This window comes from Pseudocercospora fijiensis (genome assembly GCF_000340215.1).
Source record: "Pseudocercospora fijiensis CIRAD86 unplaced genomic scaffold MYCFIscaffold_2, whole genome shotgun sequence".
Lineage (NCBI taxonomy): Eukaryota > Fungi > Ascomycota > Dothideomycetes > Mycosphaerellales > Mycosphaerellaceae > Pseudocercospora > Pseudocercospora fijiensis.
Window position 1 is genome coordinate 2,547,319 of NW_006921533.1, and position 21,679 is coordinate 2,568,997.

General features: G+C 48.2%; 5 protein-coding genes across 5 annotated transcripts; 2 read left to right on the forward strand and 3 right to left on the reverse strand.

Annotated features, from left to right (window-relative positions):
- Positions 1-3,250: 3,250 nt before the first annotated feature.
- Positions 3,251-4,344, reverse strand: MYCFIDRAFT_171681 (uncharacterized protein; the record flags this gene model as incomplete). Its single annotated transcript, XM_007925108.1, has 11 exons — positions 3,251-3,287; positions 3,317-3,375; positions 3,409-3,458; positions 3,498-3,610; positions 3,648-3,751; positions 3,778-3,823; positions 3,884-3,976; positions 4,010-4,111; positions 4,167-4,197; positions 4,227-4,306; positions 4,337-4,344. 11 exons carry the CDS (start codon positions 4,342-4,344, stop codon positions 3,251-3,253), a joined length of 723 nt encoding a protein of 240 aa, XP_007923299.1.
- Positions 4,345-4,354: 10 nt separating this feature from the next.
- MYCFIDRAFT_52785 (uncharacterized protein) lies at positions 4,355-6,126 on the forward strand. Its single transcript, XM_007924374.1, has 2 exons — positions 4,355-5,295; positions 5,356-6,126. Exons 1-2 carry the CDS (start codon positions 4,370-4,372, stop codon positions 5,999-6,001), a joined length of 1,572 nt encoding a protein of 523 aa, XP_007922565.1. The 5' UTR covers positions 4,355-4,369; the 3' UTR covers positions 6,002-6,126.
- A 25-nt stretch (positions 6,127-6,151) lies between these two features.
- Positions 6,152-8,222, reverse strand: MYCFIDRAFT_171683 (uncharacterized protein; the record flags this gene model as incomplete). The annotated part of the gene is made up of 11 exons (XM_007925109.1): positions 6,152-6,295; positions 6,334-6,493; positions 6,538-7,120; positions 7,228-7,328; positions 7,356-7,388; positions 7,415-7,499; positions 7,523-7,556; positions 7,589-7,622; positions 7,663-7,797; positions 7,841-8,135; positions 8,156-8,222. The coding sequence occupies 11 exons, from the start codon at positions 8,220-8,222 to the stop codon at positions 6,152-6,154; spliced, it is 1,671 nt and encodes a 556-aa protein (XP_007923300.1).
- A 207-nt stretch (positions 8,223-8,429) lies between these two features.
- Positions 8,430-13,570, forward strand: MYCFIDRAFT_202277 (uncharacterized protein). The gene is made up of 4 exons (XM_007925110.1): positions 8,430-8,678; positions 8,815-9,202; positions 9,268-13,027; positions 13,082-13,570. Exons 1-4 carry the CDS (start codon positions 8,593-8,595, stop codon positions 13,390-13,392), a joined length of 4,545 nt encoding a protein of 1,514 aa, XP_007923301.1. The 5' UTR covers positions 8,430-8,592; the 3' UTR covers positions 13,393-13,570.
- Positions 13,571-13,602: 32 nt separating this feature from the next.
- MYCFIDRAFT_206624 (glycoside hydrolase family 92 protein) lies at positions 13,603-18,462 on the reverse strand (the record flags this gene model as incomplete). Its single annotated transcript, XM_007925111.1, has 4 exons — positions 13,603-16,127; positions 16,176-16,276; positions 16,306-16,319; positions 18,436-18,462. 4 exons carry the CDS (start codon positions 18,460-18,462, stop codon positions 13,603-13,605), a joined length of 2,667 nt encoding a protein of 888 aa, XP_007923302.1.
- Between the last annotated feature and the right edge of the window lie 3,217 nt (positions 18,463-21,679).

Sequence of the window (21,679 nt, forward strand, 5' to 3'; positions counted from 1 at the left end):
AACGTACGATCCGGACCGTTTCGAGGTATTAAAGGCCTACGTAAGCAATATATATAAGGAGTCGAGGTCGGCGAGAACGAAGGATAGCTTAGAGTAGCAGTCGTACTAGTATTGTCGTTATAGGCGCGATTAGTAGCGAAACAGGGTACTTCTAGATAGTATTCGCAAGGCTAAATACAATAAAGAGCCTTATAATACCGTAGTAGTCGTTATATCGCATTATCGGAAGGGGGCTACTAAACTATACGAAATTAGTGTCTGCCGCTATCGAGTCGACCCTTCTATAGTTAGTAAGGACCTATATTGCTATAACCTAAGATATATAGATATTAGGTCGTTAAGCAACGCTCTAAGGGTGTTTCTCGAGGAGCTAATAGAATAGCGCAAATTTAATATAGCCGAGGTGCTAGATTTCGTTAGAAATAGTCCTTCGAAGGACGAGTTTAGTAAGATAGGTAGGTAGTATATAAAGGCAGGTACTATTACGTAGTCGAAGGTTAGGCCTAATTTAAGGAAGGTGCGTAGTAACGACCGTAGAAATGCGAGTATCTAGCTAGACGACCTTCCTATCGCCCTCTAAGGCCTCTATAACGACCTAGATAGCAGGCCGCTCTAGTATTAGATAATAGAGAAGAAAATAAAGGGCAAGGTAGAGCGTAGTATTGTCTTCTAGACTAAGTAGCAGCGACAGTTGTTAAATACCGAGGCAGGGGATGTAAGTGCAGGTATTATTGTTATTGTTACTATAGAAGGCGTATAACTAAGCTTCTAAGGCTTACGTTCTATAGTTCCTATAACTAACTTTAAAAATTCAAAACATTACTAACTTATATACTATATAGTTGTTCTTGCTAGACGCAACTTATAAGACTACCGACCTTAGCTAGAACCTTTTTACTATCTATGTTCGTAACTAGTTAGGGTGTTAGTTGCTAGTAGGACACTTATTGCTAGAATCTTAGAAAGCTAAGCTAGTAGAAGCCGGTCTTCGAGTTATTAAGAATTGGTTACTATACTAGAATACTATAGCCGCTATAATCGACGACTCGGCCTCTAAGCAGGCGGCAATTAACCTATCCTAGAAGGAGAAACAGGTGCTTATTTACCTCTGCTAGCGGCACGTTAAAGAGACCTTCCTTCGCTTATTTCTAGAGGCCTAATTTCTAGAGATTGTTAAGCGCTTTTACTACTCGATCTACTATGCTCGAAGCTCCGCCGACGTCGGTAACGATATAGTATAGATATAGGACTAGTTAAAAGAGAATAAGCCTATAGACTAGCAAAGCAAGGTAGAATATATATAGCACAATTAGGCTAGTTATACGTTACGGAAATAGGCTACTTAGGCAAGGCTTTATAGCCTATTATTAATGCAAATAAGGACTACTTCGCCTCTCGAGGGTTATTACTACGCTATTAAGTTTAAGCGTAAGCGTAGCCTCGTACGCTACAACCTCTATAGCACTATCCTCGAGGTTCTTAAGGTAGACGACAGGTAGGCTTACAAGGCACAACTAGCTAGCTATAGGATCGGCAAACGTATATAATATTAGTACAAAAAGGGACTTCTAGGCTTCGAGAGTCTGCAGCTACTAGCGGCTTAAGATCGCCTTCGAGAATAGGTAGATATTGCTATTAAGATAGAGGCTAAGGTAGCACCTATATATAAGGGCACACTATATAGTTATAACGGTATAACACCTTCTCGTTGTAACTGCCTCGCCTAGTTTCAAACACGCCTTCCTTGCTACTATATTCTTCGTAACTACCTATTTAATAGACTAGAAATTAGTAATATATAATAGCGATAATATGTCTAGCTATTTGCAGGCCTTAACGTTGTCTTAGCTTACGAATACTAGCGCGCTCTCGATACTTAACAACTCGTTATCGAAGGCTATTAAGAAGACGCTGTTACCTTAGCACAAACACTATAATTAAGAGACCTTCGAGGCCACTTTAAGGAAGCGGTAGAAACACTAAATTTGAAGTATTAGCGGATAGTAGATAATCCTTCTATTAACCCTTCTATTAAGGACTCATTCTATGCCTTCTACGTACGGAAGGTTAAGGACTTCTCGGATAGTTGTTACGTACTAAATATTAACTATTTTATCGCTAATCTATAGGAGGTCCAATTTATAGGCGAGACCGAGCGCTAATAGACGACTTAACTACCTTCTAAACCTACTATACTAACTCGATTGCTACCGCTAGGCACGCCGGAAACTTATTACGTCTATACTAATATAACCCTCCGACCGTTACTATTAAAACGGCGCGTTTAATCGTTACCTATTCGCTAACCTGTGTTCTTATTACCTCCGCCGCTAGGTAACCTTACTCCGAGGCTAATTCCGCGCCTTCTACGCCGCGAGATAGTACTAGAAACATAGTCCTTATAACCGCTTAATTTAGATAATATAGAAGAGGTAGATTTAATAGGAGATATAATACCGCTAGTACGAGGTCTACCTACGCTGCTAGGTACTTACTATTTAACTAACTACTAGCATTAGGGTAAGCTATTATAGGTCTTTATATACGGTATTCGCGAGATTAATAGCATTGCTATAGACGACCGTTGCTTTACCGATTCCGGCCTCTCGTCCTTTAAGGAGCTTCTTATCTTCTATAACGTAGACTAGGACACTATAGATACGATAATAAGCTATATAAGAGACGAGGATTACGAACGAGCGGCTAGGCGACTAACTAGCTAGACAATAGACGACTTAGAAGACAACGCCGTTAATAACTTACCTAGTAACGAGCGAATTAGACGAGAATTAAGAGGCGTAAGGATATATAGTAACCGCTAGTTAACCGCTAGTAGTAGTAAGTTAATAACAACTTGTAGACTACGTACTAAGTAATAATAATAACGAGGTCGAAGAGATAGTAATTAGTAAGAGTAAGCCTTCCGCTATAGTCGTAGAAGGCGGTAATTCTATAGCAATTCTATAACAACAACTCTTAGTCTATATAATAGTCTCTTCTACTGCAAAATTGCCGCTTCTATAATAGTTAAATTGCCGCTTCTACGATAGTTAACCGATAGGCTCGAGAGAGGCGCCCTTCTTAACCTAAATCGTTACTACGCCGAGTAGTTCTAAACGCTACTAAACCAGAGGGCTGCGGGTGGCTTATTGCCTAGTAATCACTAGTAAAAGGCTGTGTCTATAACTCCGCTTTAGGTTCAGCTAAAACACCTGACATCCAGGATAAATCGAGCTACCTGCTCAGCATTTCACGGATCAGATTGATAATTGTATCGTGCAGAACGGCTGGTCATGTCCTTGTTGCAAGACCTGACGACGCAAATTCTCGACATACTGTAATCATCTCGTCTCCATAGCCCGTATATCGACGATGCTCTTGACACTCTCACAGCAGCTCTTCCTACACAGCTTCCCCTATACTGGTTTGGGTGTCCGCATTCGAGTTTGGTAACTCGGCTCTTGTTCAAGTCCGAAGGATGCTCGGAAGCTGTCAACGCGGCATGGTTGCCCATGTCTTGAGCTGAGCAGTGTCAACATCTCGTCGGTCCCGAGCGCACTGCCTCAAGGTCGTTTTCATGCTGAGTTCTAGCAGTACAGCATGAAGTCTGCTTCGCACATCAATGTGATGAATGGGAACCAAGACACAGCCGGATCGCATTCGGACGTGTGAATATCAACGTCAGGTCATCGTCCGGAGCCTGTTGAGGAGAGCCGAAGCCAGTGCGTACTTTAAGAGTCCACCACGCCCCCTAGAATATCAGCCTCCAAGCTGCACGGAACTTGAGACACCACGCAGCACGAAAGCCGCCATGCCATCCTGCCTGCAGACGCCGCAGTGCAAGCCGCTTTGTCCGGGCTACCTCGTTCTGCTCCTCCTTCACGCCCAGCACCACGCAGGCATTCGCTTGACGCTGACGGAACGTTCTGTCGGGACCGAGACCAATTGCGGCACCGAATCAGAACTCGCACCAGATCTGAGATGACACGAGCAAACACAGTCGCAGCACGAAACCGTGCTTCTTTTCGCGACACGTGATGTACTGTACTGTACTGTAAGCTCCCGCTCAGGCTGACAGGCTCCGCCGTGGGCCGTGGGTGGCGTGCGATTCCTGGTAGGCAAATCCGGAAGTCATTGTGTCTGCTGTAATAAAATAAAACCAAGACGCAGGCTCTCCTCCTTCCCGCCCCGTTGTCGCTTTCTGCACGTTGCTTGCTGCTTGCCACTGACCAAGATGGAACCTTTGGAGACACTGCCGGCCCGGCTGGCGCACATGACAAGACAAGCGATGGAGCTCCGACCACACCTTCACATTCACACATGCGCGAGCTCCTACCAATGCATATCGGCAGTGGCCCTCTGCGGCGCGATGCTTGCAGTTCTCACCGCGTATGTGATCTATCAGCTTCACTTCCATCCACTCGCCAAGTATCCTGGCCCGCTCCTCGGAAAGCTCACTCAATGGTATGATGTGTACCACGCATATGTGGGAGACAAGCACATCCTCTTCTACCACCTCCACCAGAAATATGGAACCGTAGTCCGCTTCTCCCCCAACTCGCTCTCGATCAATGATCCGGCGGCCCTCAAAGTCATCTATGCTCATGGCGCAAACGTGCAGAAATCCGTGTTCTACAAGTGCTTTCGAGCGGCTCCTACCGCAATCAGCACTCTGCTTGCTACCGAGAAAGGCCACCATGCGCGAAAGCGAAGAATTATGGGCCAAGCATTCTCGGATTCGGCCCTAAAGGGATTCGAGGAATATGTGGTTGCACTTACCGACAACCTCGTAACCCGTCTTCAGGCTGCCATTACCAGATCAGATGGCGAGAAGACGCGGTGGAGTGCGCCTCTGGACATGGCGGCATGGTGTAACTGGCTGGTCTTCGACATTATGGGCGAGCTAGTGTTCGGACGTTCTTTTGGCACGCTTGGAGAGAAGCCAGAGAACAGGCGAGGCATATTCCTGCTTGGACGAGCGGCGAGGAGAAATTATGTCGTTGCTGCGATGCCAGCGTTGCTGTATACCGGTCTGGAGAAATGGCTACCACTTCTCCGCGGCCTGTTCCTCGACCGCTGCCAGTATCTCGCCTTCGGCAAGAAACAAGTGATGGAGCGAACCAAGGAGCAAAGCTTTGGTCAACCTGGTTCTCCTTCACGCGATACCGGACGTAGAGACATCTTCTCCTTCCTAATGACTGCCAAAGATCCCGAAACAGGCGAAGGCATGCCAATGCCAGAATTATGGATGGAAGGTAACACCTTAATCGTCGCCGGATCCGACACTACATCAACGTAAGATCCCACACCCATCCGCTCTTATCCATCCGCAGCCACTAACGCATCTCCCCATAGCACCCTCTCAGCAGTCCTCTACTACCTCCTTCACAACCCTCACACCCTCCAAAAACTTCAACGCGAAATCCTCACAACCTTTGAGTCTTCCTCGGAAATCCGTATGGGTCCCAAGCTGCAATCCTGCACTTACCTCCGCGCTTGCATCGACGAGACCATGCGCATGACACCAGCAGTAGGAGGACTCCTACCACGAGAAGTTCTACCGGGAGGACTAGAAATCCCCTCCTTAAACCTCGCCTTGCCAGCAGGAATCGATGTTGGAGTCCCCATCTACGCTATCCACCATCATCAGGATTACATCGCATCTCCCTTCCTTTTCGATCCATCCCGCTGGCTTCCCTCGGATGGCAAGCCGCATGCGCAAAGTAAGGAAGCTTTACTGGCAGTTTATAACCCCTTCTCAATCGGGCATAGAGCTTGTTTGGGCAAGCCGCTTGTGTATATGGAATTGATGATTTCGATTGCAAAAATTGTTTGGGAGTTTGAGATGAGGTTGGCTGAGGAGCAGTTTGTTAGTCGGGAGATCAGAAAAGAGGTGAGGAGTGGGAAGAGGCAGAGGTATGAGTATCAATTACAGGATTGGTTTATGAGTCGGAATGAGGGACCGTGGGTTGAATTTAAGGTGAGGGAAGGGGCCTCTTAGTCTATGTTGTTGAGCTGAAATCTGATACCATTCGATATGAAATATCAAACTAGGCACTTGAGCTCTATGGCCTATCGCGAGAGCAATGGGTTGGGAAATAAACGCTGACACTTGTGCATACTGTCGTCTTTGAGACTATCTAACAATTAATCATACATTTACAAACCTGGCTCGCAAATGCCAGTACTTCTGCCCCGAGCCGAGAGACGCAATGGTTTGCCGACAGTCATGCTCATATGCGGAAGATAATGATGACGACGAGCGTCGATGCTGCTTTAGGAGGAAAATATACAGCTGCAGTCTCGAGTTCGTCTCGCAAATTTTTGGTCCACCGAAATCAAAGCGCCCGGAATTCCCATGAGTGTGCTCACATGCATCCTATAGGAGGCATGCCCATACCCATACCCATTCCCATTCCGTGCATTCCCATCCCCATTCCGTGCATTCCCATCGTTGGTGGCATCATGATGGACATGTCGAACATGCCGCAGCCTGTACATTCGACAGCATTAGCATTGTCTCAACGCCAACCCCACGTCGGTCTCCAGCTATCATCACGACGTCTCCAGCCAAGACCGCAATGGAAGTTCAGGAAGCAGCCTGATGGGAGAGAGGAAAAGACACTCAGCAAGGGAGTAGTCGGTGTACAATAGTCGAGGGGATGAGACTCACCTTTATGTCTTCTTTTCGCCCTCCTGTTAGCTCGGTAAAAGATGTCAAAAGGCCCAGAAAAGGTTTCCACATCGTCGTCTCCATCCCATACGCCACTGTCGTCCGAGTCATCCAGTTCGTCAAGTAAAGTTGGTGCGCCGCCAAAACCTCCCATCCCGGACATCGGGAATGGAGGATAGCTGTTCATGCCTGCACCACGCATTGAGCTGCCGAAGGGCGAGGGCATGAAGCTGTCCATTCCTCCATCTCCCATCATGTACGGACCCATGGACATTGGCATCATGGGTGCGGCGGTGTAGCCAAGTGGGAATGGGGCTCGAGGATGAGGGTAGGCCCCGGCACCGAAGGGTGTGTTGTACATTCCATGTCGACCCATGCCGCCCATGAGGAAGTTCATTTGATGTACCGGGACTGCTCCCCCTGGTCCAAATGGCGATGCTCCTGTTTCTCAGTCAGATGTGTGCTGGGAGTGATTGAGGTCGTAGATTTGGAAAGAAGATCGGGTTGCATTGATTGTTGAAGTCAGTGCAGGTCTTGGGGTTGAAAGTAAATACCGAAGCCTTTTGCTCTCCTCCCCAAAGTGGGCATGCCCGTGCTAGACATGATTGAGTCTTGCATAAAGGGATTCATAGTGGCGGGCGTGTTGTGTGTTCGCCTGACACCAAAGCAAACAGCAATTGACCTTTTATGCTGGTATGCCGTCAGAGCAAGAAGCCTTGGCGAATTGCTGGAAGGTGATACTGCGTGGCAAGGCGCCCAAACATCGGGTTAGAGTGTGGTGTCAGAATGAAGGCAGACCATTGCGGAGCTTTTAAAGTGGCGATCGCTTCGCAGCACATACATAGTGACGAAACGCTGCGGAGTCGGGACTGAACGCTGACGTCTGTCAAGCAACTTGTGCTACTTTATGTGCACCATTGTGACTGCTAGTCCAGTGAGCAGCTCGGGACTGCGATGCGGTGTTGCCTGTCTCTGCGCGGATTGGCCACGAAAAACAGAGCGCATCGTCACAAGCGTCGCGAGGAGCAAACAATTTGGCGCGACCACCCGGCAGGATGTAGACGAATCGCTGTGCAATTCTCGTGCTCGGCGTTCCACGTACGCGTAAAGCATGTGTCTTCGCGCTTCAATCCATTCAATCAGCCAGAAGCGTGTATAGAGCGGCACGGTCGGGCAGGCTGTGAGTGCGCATCAACGACAATGTCTGCTGGAGGCGTACCGGTGCTCATGGTCCGGCCGTAATAACTTACCAGGTGCACAAGATATAGACCATATGGCTTCCAGTGGAGGTCAGAAAGCGTATGGCCTGCTGTTCGCATTCTCCGGACACTCCTTCTCGTCGGCAGGAAGATTTTCTGTGATATGACCACGACTTGTCGGCCGTGTGCTCTCCTGAACGGCTGAACGATGATGTGCACTGTGAGGATATGTCTCGGCAGGCCGCTTTTGCTCCGTGATGCCGCTGCCGACAACCTTTTCCACGCGTTGCCTCCAATGCCAAGCGTGTTTCGAGGTCTTCAAGCGCGCCGTCGGCATGCAAAATGCGCATTGTGGTGAGGCAGGGCAGGGCGGGGCATACCATGATGCTGTACGTGTGGTGGTGAAGGTCTTATGCAGGAACCGAACGCGAATACTCTGGAATACGGAGAGGCCCGAGCCGAGCTTTTCGACGGGCCATGCCATGTTGCCATGGCCTTGCCTTTTCGACACTCGAGTTCGCGCGAGCATTGCAAGGCCACCAACACGCCCACCCGCACAACCACACCGTCGCATCATAATCGTATTCCTCCATCTCCGCGGTCCCGTATCCATCAGGGACTGTTTGCGCATCGAGGCTCGCATTTCCACCGCAACGAAGAAGCAGACCACGTCGTCCTGCCTCCAACCTCCTCCTTCTTCTTGCACCTCGTCTCCCTCCAATGGCTCCCTCTACATTCGCCTCGGCTGCTGCCGGCAACAGTAACAGCAATTCGCAAGGTCCTACACGTGACGCTGCCAGCGACTGGTGAGTAGTGTCGGAGATGGAGCTCATGCAGCAGGAGGCGCTGGGAGGCGCAAAAGTGCTGGAAGCATGGAATATGCGCCATGGGGGATCTGTATTGTGCACAATGGGGCCTAGGCTAATATATGCATGTGAAAAGGTCACGTAGAATGAACGGCGCGACACAGACATTCCGTAGACCATCTGGCGCAACCGCCACTCCCTCCACTGTCCAGCAGCACGACGGCCCTCCTGCTCCCCGCTATGTCCCGCCACATCGGAACGGCACCCTTCCTGACACGCGATATAACAAAGATCAGCTCTTCGAATCGTTCAGAGTCCAGCAGTCGCTAGACGGAGGCCTGTCTGACGGGCTGTCAGAGCTGTTTGTGGGTGGCTTCAATCCAGACATGGCAAATGGGGGCTCAGCGAGCTGGGGCCGGAACGAGTACACTCGAGACCCTCCGCCTGGTCCGGACGTCTGCTGGGACAGAGATACTTCTCATGAGCCTCTTGGAATGCAAGAAATGGACGACGAGGAAAGAGAGGTAAGTTTGGAACACTCGAGATTCTACGCCTCGGTATCAGGGCATGCCACTGACACGCGCTCAAGTACTTTACAACTTCTGTCAACACGCCCATAAAGCCTGCAAGTAAGGAAAATCATTCAAACGGCATGCCTGGACGTAAGATTAGTATCTCGAACAGTGCGACGACTCCTGGAGCTTTTGGACCTCTGTCGCCAAATGTGTCTCGTGGTGGCGCGCGACGTCGGGACACCAGTGATTCGTATCCATTTCCGCAGAACAATGTTTCTTCTCCTGGTGGCTTCCACCGCGACGATGGACGCGCTACTTCGCCCCCACCCTCGCTCCTCCGCAGGCGCACCGACCTGAACAAGCCTGAAGACAAGGACGGCGAGGAGAAAGGGTCAGCAGGGACACCTTTCGGGACGCTAAAACGGCACCAGATTGGCCCTCTTTCTGCCCAATTCCCTGCACCGGCTTCGCCGTGGACATCTGGCCCACAAAGCGCTGGCTTGTCACCCATGGGCTCATTTGGCAACTTCGGTCTGGGAAGCAACATTGGACAGCCTGGAACACCCACTGACAAGAGGCCTGGACTTGGCAGTGGGAGGTCTGAGAGCAGGTTCAAGAATGTCATGAGTAAAGACGGGGAGGAAAGCGGGATGAAGACTGTCGAAAGGAAGACGAGTATGTCTAGTCTGGCAAGAGTCAATGAGAATGAGTCGTGGCGGCCTGGAGATCGCATGGACCCGGCCAACGACTTTTTGGACGAAACTGAGGAGGACTTGCCTACTGGAAGTGCTGCACTTGCTGCTGATGCGGATATAAGCCCTCCACACCAACGACAAGGGTATCGCGGCTACGGGACCCCTAGTCGCCAAGGCACACATGACGATTTCGGATTCGGCGCCTTTGGCATGACTTCCGACAGCACCCACGCGTTCGGACAAGGATTCCATCCTGCCAGGGAAGCATTTCACCAGACTCCTGCACATCAGCGTGTTGGTCTGCAGCCAGAGGGAGCCAATGATCCCATGAGTCCGACCACCACCAATCCATACCAGTCACCAGAACAACATGGCATCGATCGTTCGACCGAAGATACCGGAAGCGAGGGCAATGACTTGCAGAACAGCCACTTGCCCGGTCTTGGGCAATTCAACGTAGACCCAGGTCAGCAACTTGGAGGTCTGGGAGGAATCACCGCGCTTCCGAATCTTGGTCGTGCTCACGTTCAAGGCCCAGCCAGCGACCGCAGCCAGACCTCTAGCGTTGGTCCTCATCGCGCTTTTTCCGGCCTTGGAGGACTCAGTGGTCTCGGTAGCATTCCCAACATGCCAGGATCAGCGGGATGGCCTGTGTCGCAAGGTGGTCTTGGGACGCCAAGCAGACAAACTGCTGGTCTGTCTAACGCTTTTGGAGGAGGCATCTTTTCCAATCAGATGTTGGATTTGCAGTCACCGGGACTTGCTGGACTTGGTGGTGCTGGATTGATGAGTCCGCAAGGTGGATCATTCGGTGGCAGCAGAATGGCCAGCATGTTTCCGCCTCAAATGCAGGAGCAGATGCAGCATCAAAATCGAGATGGAAGCAACGAAAAAGCTGCGCAACCTTTCGGTGGGCTGGGCGAATTTGGTCGCTCGACTGAAAGTCCCTTCGCAAATCAAGGCTTCAATGATCTTGCAGCAAAGGGTCAACATGATCCAAACGAGCTTCAGCGTCAGCAGGAGCAGCCTCAAACGACCGGCCAAAATCAGCCCCCTGGCAGTTCTGCGTCGAATCTCCCTCCTGCGCCACAGCAAAAGACGATGGTCATGCCAGATCGTATGCGATGGATCTACAAGGACCCTCAAGGCCAGACCCAAGGTCCATGGTCTGGCTTAGAGATGCATGACTGGTACAAGGCAGGATTCTTCTCCCCAGAACTTCTGGTGAAGAAGTACGAGGATCTCGATTACGAGCCTCTCGCGCAGCTTATTAGGAGAATTGGGAACTCTCGTGAGCCTTTCCTTGTCCCGCAGATTGGCATTCCGCACGGACAGACTGCTCCAAGTGGCCCTGGTGCATGGCCTGGTTCGATTGGATCTTCTGGCTCTGCACAACCACCTTTCGCATCCAGCTTCCCAAGCTTCGGCACCACCTTGACTGCGGATCAGCAGAATGCCCTCGAGCGTAGGAAGCAAGAGGAGCAGTATCTGATGGCTCGTCAGAAAGAGCATCTCGCCCAAGCTCAGATTGCGCAGCGAATGCAGATGCAAAGCGGAGGTCACCCTGGCATGGTTCCTGGTGGTCAGCTGCATCACCATAGCAGCGCTCATAGTCTGCAGTCTCAGCCAAGCTTTGGAAGCATCACAAGTCCAGCTGCTGGCTACCAACCAAGCCCCATCCAAGGACCAACCTCAGCCGGACAAGGTCAGCAGCCGCAGGGATTCTTTGATAATTCCTTCCGTCAGCCTCAAGGAAGCGCCTTGGGCGCGGTCGGGGCGCCATCACTTGGTCACATTCGCGAGGAAGAGATTCCAAGCATGATGGACCGTATGGATCTAGGTACTCGACAGCAGACAGGTCAATTCGGTGCTCCAGGCCAGCCATTCCCGGGCCAACAAGGCCAGCAGCAGCCACAGCTGGATGCGCATGAAGGCAAGGTTCAGCAGATGCTGCATGACCGTAATCGCTTGCAACAGGAGCAAGCCGAACATGACGCACGACAAGAATCGAACGACCAGCAAGATGCTCAAGCTTCAGCGGAGCGACTTCAGCACTTCCACCAGCTGCAAAACGAAGCGTTGCAACAGGCTCAACATCAGATACAGGAAAAGTCAATCATCTCTCCCGCTCAACACGATACATCTGCGACTGAAAGCAGCGTTGGCTCTCCAGTACCATCGGCGCACGCAGAGCAGCAACGTGCGCAAGAACCGCTGTCTTTGACCGAGCAGGTTCAGAAGGCTGCTTCCGCTAAGCATTCTCCAGCTCCACAACAGCCTGGCTTCCCTCTGCCATTCCCACCTCCAGCACTATCTCAATCACCACTGCCAGCGCCTTCCGCTCAGCGCACTGGTAGAGCATCCGTTGCAGATCAGCTGCAAACTGATGCACGTGATGCCTCCCAAACACCTTCGCTAGACACTCCAAGTGCTACAATTGCTCCCTGGGCCAAGGAACCAGCTGAAGCTCCCAAAGGTCCATCTCTCAAGGAGATTCAGGAGGCTGAGGCGAAGAAAGCTGCCGAGCAGGAAAAGATGGCTCTTGCTGCCAAGCGTGCTCAGCTTCAGCACGAGCGAGAACTGGAAGCACAAGCGCAGGCTGTTCCAATCCAGCCAGGTATTCCTGCGTCCGCGACCTGGGGTGCGCCATCTCCAGCTACTCCCACCGGCTCCGGACCAGCTGCCTGGGCAAAGACCGCGCCAAAGTCGACTGGCACAACATCATCCAAGACGTTGGCACAGATTCAAAAGGAGGAAGAGGCTCGGAAGCGAAAACAGGCCGCTGCTGCCGCTTTGCAGGCACACGCCAATGCTATGAACGTTGTGTCTAGCCCTGCAGGCGGCAAGAGCTATGCCAATCTCGCAGGCAAAGTCTCTGCTACAACAGTCCAAGCCAGTGCTGGGGGCAGTGCATGGACTACTGTTGGCGCAAGTGGGAAGACCAAGACTCCTGCGCCTGCGCCTCCAGCAAGCCGGGCAGTAAGCTCAGGAGTTGTGCCTACTGTTGCAGCTCCAACCGCGCGTAAGATGACATCTCGCAGCACGACCTTGGGTACGCCTGGCGCCGTAAATGCACAAGAAGAATTCAAGAAGTGGGCTGTCAACGAGCTCCGGCCAGACCTCAAGAAGAGCTTCAATGGTAAGTCAAACAATATCGCTTCTCGTCGATGCCCTTCGCTAACTTTGTAAACAGCTGAGGCCTTTGTCGCCGAGCTTCTTCAGTACCCTCTCGAGATGGACCTGCTCGTTGATGCTGTTCACCAATCCTCGGAGACTATCGACACCCGCCACTTCGCCGAAGAATGGATTCGCCGCAAGCGCCTGGCCGACAAAGGTCTCGTCGATAACAGTATGCCAAAGACATCAAGCCCGGCGAATGCTAGTTCTAGTGCTGGTGGATGGAGCGAGGTCGCCAAGAAGGGTCCTTCGAAAGAACAGGCTAAGGAGGAAGCCAATGGCATGTTTAGAGTTGTTGCCGCTAAGAAGCGTGGTGGCAAGAGATGAGATCATTTTTACAAGCTCAAGATGTCTCTCGTTGGTGGTATGTCTGATGATGCAGAGCGAAGCACGGCATGTACAAAGATTCTTGGCGGAGCATTATGCTCAAACACATTGTTCGGAAAAACATTCATTGTAGTGTAGGATAGACGAGGACTCAATCAACAAAGTCCTGTGCTGTGGTACACTGACTCTGCTCTTAGGGAAGCTATGGGACTATCCGAGATGCAATCCTGTCGACAAACTCGGCGGTACATCTTCCTCCCTCGTACCCCAACTACTCTCCTTATCCCCTAACACCAATTCCAGCGTGCCCCCGTTCAGGAAGAAATTATGATCAATCCAATTCTTCGTATACCTCTTCCCATTCAACTTCGCGCTCTGAATATACATCCTCTGATACGTCGGATCGAAATTCACATTCCGAATCCTCGCAACCTTGCCCGTCTGCGGATTCTTCACGGAAATCTCGGGGAAATACGGAGGGATGATGAAATATACGTTTTGTCCCGCGTTGGGAAATGCTCCTAACATGCTCCACAGAACGAATGTTCCCATCGCTCCGCTATCGTCGTTTCCCGGAATTCCGTTAATGGTGCTGTTGAACATGGAGGGGATGTATTCGTGGGTTTTTGCCGAGGAAAGGGCGGGGCGGCCGGCGTAGTGGTAGAGGAAGGCGGTGAGGAAGGCTTGTTCGTCGCCCATGTATAGGACACCCGAGTTGTGGAGTTTGTTTAGCCGGGATAGGAAGGCTGAGCGGCCGCCGAGGAGGGTTATGAGGGATGCCATGTCGCCTGGGGTGAAGAAGAGGTAGAGCCATGGGGAGCCTTCGTATGTTTCGTGGCCTGTGGGGTTGAGGTAGCAGCCGTCGGGGTTGTTGAGTGGGCTGCAGAGGGTTGCGTTTTGGAAGGCGAATTTGCCGTTGGAGTAGCGTGGTTGAGGGAAGCCTTTGAATCCCATTGATTCGAGATCCGGGTTGAAGACGTTTTGCCAGTTGGATGCTCGGGAAGAGTATTTTTCGAAGTCCTCCTTTCGGTCGGTAGCGTTGCTCATCTGGGCGATGCAGAAGTCGTTGTAGGCGTATTCGACGGTTCGTGAGATGGAGCGTGTGTTCATGCCGCCGGAATCGGAGTCTTGGAATGGTATGTAGCCTTTTTCTTTCCAGCTTGAGAGGCTGCCTCGGCCTTCGACGTCCCAGTTCTTAGGTTGTACTTCGGCGTCTTTGATCAGGGCTTCGTAGGCGTGGTTCCAGTCTACGCCTTTGAGCTTTTTCACGAACGAGTCGACAATGACTACGTCGGCGTTTGAGCCACCTTGCGTTAGGCCTTTGCAGAAGGACATGCGACAGTCTGGCATCCAGCCCAAGTTCTTATATACGTCGAGTAGTGATCTGACCATGCGTGATTGGGAGACTGTATCGATGAGCATGTAGAGAGGGTGGACGCCGCGAAATGTGTCCCAAATACAATACCACGAATCGTAGTATGGTTCGGTGGAATTCCACCCCAGTTGGTTTTCGCCAGTGTAGTCTTGTGGACTCAAAAACGCTCGATACACACCAGACCAGAAGTTTCGCAAATGGCTTCTGTCCACGCCAGTCGAGTCGATTGTGATGGGTTTCAGTTTCGCTCTCCAAGCCTTTTGAGCTTGTTCCAAAATGCGGTTGAAGCTCCAGTCGGGGATCTCTCTTTCGGCATTTTCGCAAGCACGTTCGACGCTGAGCCATGACAACCCGACTCTTACGTAGATATGATCTTTGCTGTCAACATCTGCAAGTCTTGCATAGATGCCTTGCTGTGGTGCGGCATATTGAGGAATAGACTCCGACGTGGTCGTGTTCGTGTATCCAGGCAGCACACTCGTGTTGAAGACTCCATAATCTTGGAGCTTGCCACCCCTGAAATCCACACATTGATAGGCTTTGTACGTGCCTTGGCCGAAAGATGGATTGAACTGGCCTTCTGCAGTGATTCGTCCGGTCTCAGGATCGATAGCCACGGATCTCTCACCAACCGATGAAGGCAGATCAGATGCATCCAGGGTCAGTACTGGATTCGTGGTCGATGTGGTTTCGTTGAAGGAGAAACGGAAGATGGATACTCGCTCTCCTGCGGTCATCTCTGCTCTGATGCCATTTTCGAGAGTGATGGTGAAGTAGCCAGGGGACGCGTAGACACACGTCGGGTCGTATGCCTTTGCCCTGTCCCATCGGCTCATGTAACACTCCGTGATATTTGGACAAGATGGATGCAGCCAAATGGGGAAATTGCCCATGCTGGGACTCCCTCCCGTTCCAGAATCGTGTAAAGACGAGAATCCCGCGACGGGCGACTGATCGAAAGCGAATCCTCCCATCTTCTCGGTGCCAGTGACATCGGCAACGGGCTTTGCCATGCCAAAAGGTAAGCTTGCTCCTGCAAATACATGGCCGCCGGGACCTGTTCCAATTAGGGGATCAATATACTGTAGAATGTCTTCGGGGGCGTTTCCAGCCAGACTTCCATGAATCCAGAAGGCAATGATGATGATCAATAGCATTAGGCAGAGGAGGATGGCCCAGGACAGCGGTTCCAGAAAGATACTTAACGGCGGTCGTCTAGGCGTGCGATCCCCAATGGGAAGGTATGCTTGCATTCGTCGGCGCATGATGGAGTGTGAACGGCGTGCAGCGCTTCGGTCACCAGCACTGTCATCATTTAACTCAATAGAATAGCGTCTTCGAAAGGCGCCTGTGTCAAAGGCTCAAAGCCAAGCGCATGGATCAAGGTACTTTCAGGGACAAGGAACACAAAATTGGCAAGTCTGGATAGAATATTCTAGTGCCAAGACGTGGTAGGGAGAGAGTGCAGTAGTGTCCTCTGCATCGCCTGTTCGTCTGCTTCGAGGGTGGCTTCGGATTCAACCGACGGCATAATCGACATCACCACTGCAGACTCACGGTGTTTTTAATTTCCGGACTTATAAACACCGTGTACACTATATAGACATACACGAGGTGCGGATTGGTTAGCAGGTAGGGCAGTTATTATAGCGTATTCTAGCTAGTAGATAGGGCAGTTAATATAGCGTATTCTATACAAATTACCTAGACAAAGAAAATAAGAGATATAGAGCGTAAATAGTAATGTTCTAGGTATATAAAGTAGGCCCTACTAGCTATTACTATCGATAGTAAGGCTAATAGTATTACTATTACTATCGCTATAGCCTCGAGTAGACTCTAAGTCGCTTTATAGCTTAAAGACCTCTTATAGTATATCCTATAGGTCTATATAACTATCGTCTATAGGCTTATTACTATCTAGTCGATACTTAATTCTTAGGTTCTAGTAGACGAAGACTAACTTCTTAAGTATATTACAGCTTAACCTAGTACGCTTAAGTAACTAAATAGGGCTATAAGTAGACTAGTTACGCTTAGTAGTACTAGCTACTAGATATAGAGACAACGCTAGTATATAGAGACTAGTAAGCTTACAATACGAGTCTTAGAAGCTACTAGACTACTATAATAATAGTATTAGACTCTTTCTAGCTACCTATATAGTAGGGCTACTAAATAGACCTTATCGGCTATAGAGTATAAAGATATTATTTAGAAGTTGTCTAGCGCGTATATAGACCTTATTAGCCGACTCTTTATAGTCCGGATAGATAGCGGATATAAGTTATTAGCTACTATAGTACTCGACGAGGAAAGGAGTAAAGGATCGGACTTCTAAGATCCTCGTTAGTAGTAATAAGGAACTATTTATCGGGATCGGAGCGCTCGGATATATTAGCGAGATAGGTAATTAGTATAATAGGCTAATAACTAAAGGCATTACTAGTCCGCTAGAGTATTCTATATAGTGCCCTATACTTATAGCTTCTCCTAGTATATTTCGATATAGACCTCTTTTTCCTTATTTAAGACGAGGTTTAGCGCTTTATTAACTACTATATTTATTAGCTAGCGCTAGTTGCTATATATATATAGTAGCTTAGGTCTATCGAACTCGAGTACGATAGCAACTCTAAGGGATAGCTCTATAAGGTCGGAGTAGCTAAGGAAGGAAGAAGTTAGCTATAAGAGGTTAAATTTAGGCTTTAGTACTTACTCTTTTAAATTACGCTAAAACTAGTCCTCTTCGTATACCTCGTATATCTCTAACTATATCTGCCGCTACGTAGAGCTCGCTCCTACTAGTAGGCGGTACTCGTAGTACGCTTAGAGTTCTTCTATCTAGTATTTACTAATAAGGACGCTTTTATAGTAATATAGGTCGGCTTACTAGTAGATATCTCTAGGAACCTAAAATGCCGCACTTTACCCTTAGAAATGTCCTATAGTATCTTAAAGGCAAGATTAGTATATTTAGAGCACTCTATAGTAGGTTTAGTATTAGAAACAATACGTTAGATAGTAGTTATACTAGTATTAAAGCAGTATAGGTTAGAAACTAGAAGCTAAGTATAGTAGGCGGTATATCCTATTCTAACTAGGTTAAACTAGCCCTAGATACTACCGGACGTACTAAGTCTTATTAGCGCTTCTTAGCTAGCTAGTTAGCGCGATCCGTAAGAGGCAAGCCTAATCTCTAGCTTTCGAAATATACCTCTTTAGTCGCCGCCTTTATTACTAGCGTATTATTAGTAACTATACTAACTGTCTTGCCTACCGGAAAGCGCTTAATAACGTCTATAAGGCCTTTAGCGTAGTACTAAGTATTACTCCTAATAGCGCCGGTAAGCCTAGACTATATAAACTACGCCGCTCGAGGCGTAACTACGAGATAATTAATAACTAAGCGATAAGCGGGATTAGACTAGCTATTAGTTACGATATAGAGCTACGTAATTTTATTAACCTTTACTATTATCTCCTTGTTTAGTCGCTTACAAATTGTGAGAAGGGTTATGTTAGTAGGTAGATAGGGTAGTAGTTAATTAGTATAGTATTCGATAGAGATCTAAGAGGAGAGGGAGGAAGGTAGGCTAGTTGGCCTAACGCTAAGCGCCAAGCCCTGCCTAAGGCATTAGGACCCTAGCTTTACTCGGCCTAGTCACATGCCAATTACGTATAGCCTCTAACATACGCTTCCCTTCTAAAGGCCGCGCCCTCGTAGCCTGTCTATGTCCTACGACCTCTATTGCCGCTAACTTAGCAAGTCTAATAAGCTGCTTAGCCCGCGCTAAATTGAACACTTAACTACCTAATTATGTAACTATATTAAACCTTACCTTCTAATACAATGTCTAACTCTAACTACGCTATCCTTGTATATAATAAAGTAAAGGGATATAAGGCTACAAGAATTGAGGGCCCTCGACTAATTATAATACGAGCGCGCCTTCCCTACTATAATAGGTAGGCGTACGAGGTATTGTAGCACTGCCTCCGTTCTAAGTAATGTCGTTCCGAGTTCTCTACGTCTACTCTAAAAGACCTAGAAATGTCCGCTCCGAGGGTTTGTCCGTTCCGAGGGTTGTTCTTATTGTTATAAGGACTATTATTTACTATCGTAGTTTCACTAGCCTAAATTAGTTAGGTTTAGCAGCCTTTAAGTGTTAACTAATTATATCTTTTTAAAAAACTCAGTTCTTCTAGTTTCTATAGGTAAAGGCTATTATAAGTATAGTAGTAGAGGTTCGCCTCGCTTAAAGGGTTAGATAGATCGAGGAGTAACCTATTGTCCGCAAGATCGACCCCGGCTAGCTTAGCTCTATAGTTTTTGCCCTTAGTTAGTCTATTAGTCGCTTAATCTTTTAGGCGGCTTAAAGTTTTAACTTAGCCTTAAAGTTTTAATCAAACCTTTAATAGGTTCAATCTTTTAACTTAGTTAGTATAGTAGTTTAGGCTCGTAGTGTAGGTAAGGTTGACAATAGCAGCGAGCAGGTAATGTTAATAACGGCGGCGCTAGTCGTCTTAGCGCTAACTTTACCTTGCTTCTAATTTCCTTCTTTAACTAACAATAACTCGGTAATACTGTTACTAATATAGCTGTGCCCTTCCTTTTTTAAATAGCAATACACTCCGCAACACTGTTACTAATATAGCCGCGCCGGCCGCCGGTATACTACTAGCTCGTAGCGCGACACTATTATCTTCGATAGGATAAAGAAATAAGAGGGGGACCTAATACTAGGAGGAGGCCCTATAGGGCGCATTAGTAAAGAGGTAGAGCCCTTGAAAGAGCATGCGATTAGTTAACGCGTTATAGCGCGCTTATTAATACTCGGTGCGCGTTTACTATAGTAGTGTAGTCTTATTGTCCTAGTTTGCCGGCCTCTAATTAGCTAGCTAATAGCACCCCGGGGGTAGTATTATTCCTAAGCCTTAGTAACATTACGAGCTTTTAGCCTTCTTCTTGTTCTTTACGCTAGTCTAATACTCGTTTAATAACTTAGCTATATCCTTAAAGGAATCTTTAGCCTCCTACGAGTCCTATTTAGGTAAATAGCCTTGCTATCTTAATAGGTATTCCTTTTTGCCCTACCTAGTTCGGTGCTTTAGGATACGTTCTATAGACTACAGTTCTTTACCGTTAGCTAGTATCTCTTTATGTTTAGTAGGGGCTTCTTTATTAGAGTCTCCGCGGTAGTAGTACAGTTTAAGGAAGGAGATATAGAAGGTGTTATAGATAGTGTAGTATAGTGGGAGCTATAACTAATAGGCCTAGCTATTGCCCTTCGGTTCTCGGATTCGGAATAGGCCAATGTATCTTAGTGTAAGCTTAGGCCTTATTTTGCTATTAGGTAATAGGTGTTTGCGGATACGGAGGTTCTTAGTGCTTAGTATAACTATATCGCCTTGCTTGAAAGTTATTAGCGTATAGTGTTTGTTATAGTAGGCCTTCTAATATGCCTAGGCCTTTGCTAGTTTGTTAGCTAACTTAGCGTAAACCTCTCGTATCTTTTGAACCCTCTTAATAGCCGCTAGCGTCTTAGGTATTAGTACTTAACGCGCTTCCCTTTCCTTGCGCTCGGCCTCGAGCGAGGTAAATAGATCTTATAGTAAGGCGGCGTTCTAGCCTATTATAGCTATATATAGTAAAACCTTGGTAGATAAGTATACACTATTGTTGTATACGAATTCTATAGGCTATAGGAGGTTGACCTAGTCGTTAGGGTTCTCGTTAATATAACTACGTAGGTACTGCTATAGGGTAGCATTTTGCCTCTCGGTCTAACTATCTATTTATAGATAGAATGCTATAGACAAGCGATGCTTGAGTCTTAGCTATAGGCAAATCTCACTCTAATAGTAAGATGTGAATGTTGAGCCTCGGTTAGAGACTATCCCCTTAGGGGTTCCCTAATAGCTATAGAAGATGTTATTCTATAGTAATTTAGCTAAGTTAATAGCTATCCAATCCTTCCTAGCAGGGATATAACGAGCGCCCTTAGTGAATCGGTCTACGACAACTAGGATAGCATTATATACATCCTTGCTACTCCTACGCTTAGCAGGCGGGAGGCCTATAATAAAATCTATTATAAGCTTAGCAAATGGCTTCTTTAGAATAGGGAGTAAAGACAACTCGCTAAATAGTAAGTGCTTTAGTGCTTTAACTCGTTAACATACGGCACACGTATTTACGTAGTCCTTTATATCCCGCTTACTATTTAGCTAGTAGTATATACGCGATAGTAACTCGTACGACCTCTTTATACTATAGTAACCGGCAAGCTTACTATTATAGTGTCGCTTAAGAAGCTCTTATCGGATCGAATGCTCGGTAGGGATATAGAGCCTGTCCTTATAGCGTAAATAGCTATTAGCATTAATCGACCAATTCTTACTAGATCTAGTCTTGCGGCTACTTCTAAGCTAATCTATACGAGCCGTAGCAAAGGCGTCCCTCTGCTAAGTACGCAACAGCTTATCTATAAATGCTCGGCTATTACCGTCTGCAAGTTCGCTTAATAGTACCCTCGCTGTCTTACGTAGTACGTACTATATGCATCTAGTAGTACTAGCAGCCGGATTAACTGCATTAGTGCTATCGCTGTTACTGTATATAGCGATGTCGACTAGGGAGTTATTATAACTTCTCCTATCTATATCCTTAACACGCACTATTAATATAGCAAGAGCATTAATATGCTTTAAGCCGTCGCGGAGTCCGGTAAGCCGCTTATCCTACGCCTACCTTACTACGAGGTCTATAGCAATCTTGTGCTATAGAGTTAGAAATAACGAATTAATAGATTGGGTTTCGCCGTTATAATTAGGTCGCCTCGATAGGCTATTAGCAGGGTTGCTTACGCCTAGCCGATATAATATATCAAAATCAAACCTAGCGAGGTA